Source organism: Mesitornis unicolor, unplaced genomic scaffold (genome assembly GCF_000695765.1).
Source record: "Mesitornis unicolor isolate BGI_N332 unplaced genomic scaffold, ASM69576v1 scaffold36088, whole genome shotgun sequence".
NCBI classification, from domain to species: domain Eukaryota; kingdom Metazoa; phylum Chordata; class Aves; order Mesitornithiformes; family Mesitornithidae; genus Mesitornis; species Mesitornis unicolor.
The window spans coordinates 105415-109269 of NW_010201923.1; the positions used below are offsets into that span (position 1 = coordinate 105415).

General features: G+C 39.3%; 1 protein-coding gene across 1 annotated transcript in view; it reads right to left on the reverse strand.

Moving 5' to 3' along the window:
• GADL1 (glutamate decarboxylase-like 1) overlaps positions 1–3855 on the reverse strand; it is a 68372-nt gene that overhangs the window by 31556 nt on the left and 32961 nt on the right. The window contains exon 13 of the mRNA XM_010190244.1: positions 2803–2892. Within this exon, the coding sequence (XP_010188546.1) occupies positions 2803–2892 (90 nt within the window). The remainder of the gene's footprint in view (positions 1–2802; positions 2893–3855) is intronic.

The window sequence follows — 3855 nt, forward strand, 5'->3', positions numbered from 1 at the left end:
CGTTGGAGACTCTGAAGAGGGCAAATTTTATACCTAAAGTCCAAGGACCCAGAATTTAAAACAAACAAACAGCCTACAAAAAAAAGCAAGCTTCTGAGAGACACAGTTTATGTAGGACAGCTAGAAGATTGACATCAGAATCAGGTATCACACTGTGATCCAGTCAGCCCCGACACATTTCCACATAAAGTGGGCCACAGAAGCTGGAGAAGAGTCAGTACAACAGAAAGCCTTCAGGGTTATTTTGCATAGGACTATGCAAAATCTTCACAAAGCTGAGGACTTGGGATCAGAGCTATTTGCTTATCAACTTTCACTAGTACTAAAACTCATAAAATTAACCTTATAGGACAGCAAGTTATTCTGAACAATATTGCTGAATAAGCAGATGAATAAAATCAATTACCTGCGAGAGGGATTTTGAAGACATGCATTTCCTTAATTATTGTCAGAAATGCAGGTCAACAAAAAGGAAGATTGATTTCTGGATAAACAGAATAACTGTGATGTTAAATGTTGTGTGGAAAGACAAATTGTGAATTAAAGTATTTTAATGCTCATTTTAGGGAAATTATAGGAATAATCAGGAAGCACTTGCGGTCAAGAAACTGTACACATCCCCATCTGCCTGTCAATGGCATAACACAACAACCTCTCCAACCTCATTTTCTTATCACTTAGACCTTGCTGATCCAGATGCATCCCTTCTTCCCCAGCCATGTATTTGTACTGATTAATGTAATACTAATATCATAACTATGCTGTTTGCACCAGCAATGTTAGAACAAATTTATATTAGCTGGAAAAATCAAGTCAGCTTTATTCTGTGTGACTCAGGGGTGTCACCTCATCTGCTCACTGATGCATGTAGTGTCCCAAACTGGCTGGACCATCCAAAAAGCAAAGTAACCCCAGATCTGTTCCTTTAGAGAAACAAGGAGGTGAAATAACATGTTTTAGTTGCCTAACAGGCTTATTTCTAAAATGTCTGAGAAACTCCCAGAAGTGCCTAAAGCAATACAACTAACAACCATCATCTGTTGTTTACTGTCCCTATCCTCTGGGAGAGAAATTTTTGCTATTTAGCGACTTGCTTTGCTAGAGAGTTTTGGCTTGTTTGGTGGTAGATTTTCTTTTGGGCTTATGTGGGAAGAGGGAAATAGGTTATGTTTTAGGATTTTTGTTTTCTTAGTGCTTCATCAGAGGAGGCATAAGAATCAATAAAATGTCACCTTGCCCCTGAAAAGAGTCATTGAGATCTGCAGCAGCGCTCAGTTCTTGGGATAAACTGCGCACAAGCTCCTTTCCTTCCAAGTTCTCTCCCGCAAAACGCTGGCCAGGAAAACTGCATTTCCAGGGTCAGTCTGTCTATATCAGTACATAAAATAAAGCCAAGCATCTATTCCCCACACTGACTGGAAGCACCATGGAGCAGCAGAGCAAAGAACCAGTAAGTTACACTCAAAAAGCCACTAACAATATATGTTCTCAAAGCCATTCATTGAACTTCATCCCTTCCCTCCTCAGTCCCCTTCCTAGACACATAAGGTGGCAGTTGCAGCACAGTTTCCTCTATGACTTCCCACTGCTCATTTCTGAATCCTCACTCCTCCATGGGTAGAGGAGCTGTTATGCAGCTGGGTGTGTGGGTATATATAGATATATACACACATGCCTTCCCCTCTAAAGAGAGGAAGGGAAGCCTCATATGAAAGGATCATAGCCCATCCATACTTCGTGAAAGCATGGCAAAGCCCTAAATGCAAAGCATGGTAAATGCAAGCCCTACGCTTAACTTTGTACTGCAAAAGTTAAATATACTTTCCAAACCAATACAGACAGGTTTGAGGAAGACCTCAGCCCTAAAGATACCAGCTTCCAGCATAAATTGAAAGCAAATTCTATGAAAGGAAAGCTGCTGAAAGGAGAACAGACGTTAGAGGAAGTATGCATGTATATATAGTAGGTACAGCATGTGTGTGTATATTATGTACACCCTATGCAAGCATGCATATGGTGTACACCTCTATGCTCTAGTTTAAGTTTCTAGTAATGAATTCTAGGAAAAAAATAAATGCAGAACACCAAAGTGAGGAGCAAACAATTAATTAAATTCAGTTTCTCACAGAATAGCTTATTCAGTAAAGCATAATACCATAGTGCCTATTGCCTTCTTAATGAAGTCTAAACTACTGATTCCCCACTAGTAACTTCAAAATTTTACTGCTGCTTTTTTCCCCCCAAGATGTCCATGGTTTTCTACCAGGATGGCAAAGAGTTACCAAAATGCTCACCAATGAAGTTTTCCCCATTGTATTCCTGTTATCATTTATGGGTTGTTTAACATAGGAAATGTATTCTTAAGCACTTCCTCACTTGCATTATCATAGATTATCATAGATAATACAAGACAAGTTTCAAGGACAGCGTTAAGTGTCTGAAACAGGCATATCAGACATACTCTGGTATATACAGAATATACAACAGGTATATACAGAATATTCTATCTAGACAAGAGATGCAGACAACACTATTACTCTTCTCTCAGTTCTGCCAGCTGCTAACAGCTTTGATAGTAAGCTGAATACTGGTAAATGCCTGCATCTCTTACATTAGGGAAAAAAATTAATTAGCCTTATCTAAACAGAGAACAAACTTAAATCCTACCAACATCTATTAAAGGATTAAATCTCCATTCTACTGATAAGTTAATGGTAAGAAAAGCCAAAGGCTATTCCACATTCTTATTTGGCACACAGGTAAATCAGTAAGCTCAGATAACACTGTTCGTGTGATACTCACCTGGTGTAGCTTGTCCCAAAATTCAGGTCCGTCCTCCATTTTTCTTAAGCTTGGCGGAATGTACCAAAAGCAAATGTTTGCATACTCCGGCTAAACAAGAGAACAAGTGTTTGCATATGAGATGTAGCAAATGGGACTGGAATATGTGTACATAATCAAAAAGTTCTGCTTTATATCTTGAGGGGAAAAAAAGCCTTTGACCTTATACTCTTTTAATTAAAATGTCCATTTCCAACTCACCTTTTGCTTCCCTTTTTTGAAGGTATAAATAGTTTTTATATCATCCACTTCTCTTCCTGCTGCCAGAAAAAGGAAGCCTGTTGGTGGAAACCCTTGCATGGTAAGTGACATATCCTGGATGTAGCCTATCCAATATCTGAGCAGGCCTTTTCAGCAAAGACTTAGACTTCACATCTCTGCTTCCCTCCAGAGAAATTTTGCCTTTAAATTCAGCAGAGAGTTAGCTGCAAGACTCACAAACAAGAATGGCTGTTTGCCACACATTATAAAGTAAGGCATTTTGTGCTTATGAGGTTTGTTTCATATACAATTGAGAAAAAGTTCCCAGCAGTCAGTCCAGGGTCTCTCTATGTTTCCTGCTAAATTTTCAACTTTTTTTAACCTGTACAGCTAGCAATAGCACAAGAATAGATGTGCCTTCTAATCCCATCCAACACTACCCATAAAACCACTCAGTCAATTTTGACCTACATTATTTGCAACGCAGTATTTAACTGGGGTCCAGATTATAACATGCATTATAAACTCACACACCCCTCTCCCCTCCCACACGCCATCCTCATTAGTACTTGTTGAAAGAAAGAAAAATAAGTTAAAAGGGAGCTTGGTAGCTGGGTCACACCATCTCTTTGCCCCACTATGAATGCGGCTGCTATTACAATCCTAGGCAGTCTCCTGAATGAGGAGAGCCCACCAGCTGAGACATGTTCTTTCATGAAAGGGCACTGGGAACTGCTCATATCATTTTCCGCCTGGCTTCAAAGAATGCATTAAATACAATTTAATCATCAATAAGAATATTGTTGTCAGCAG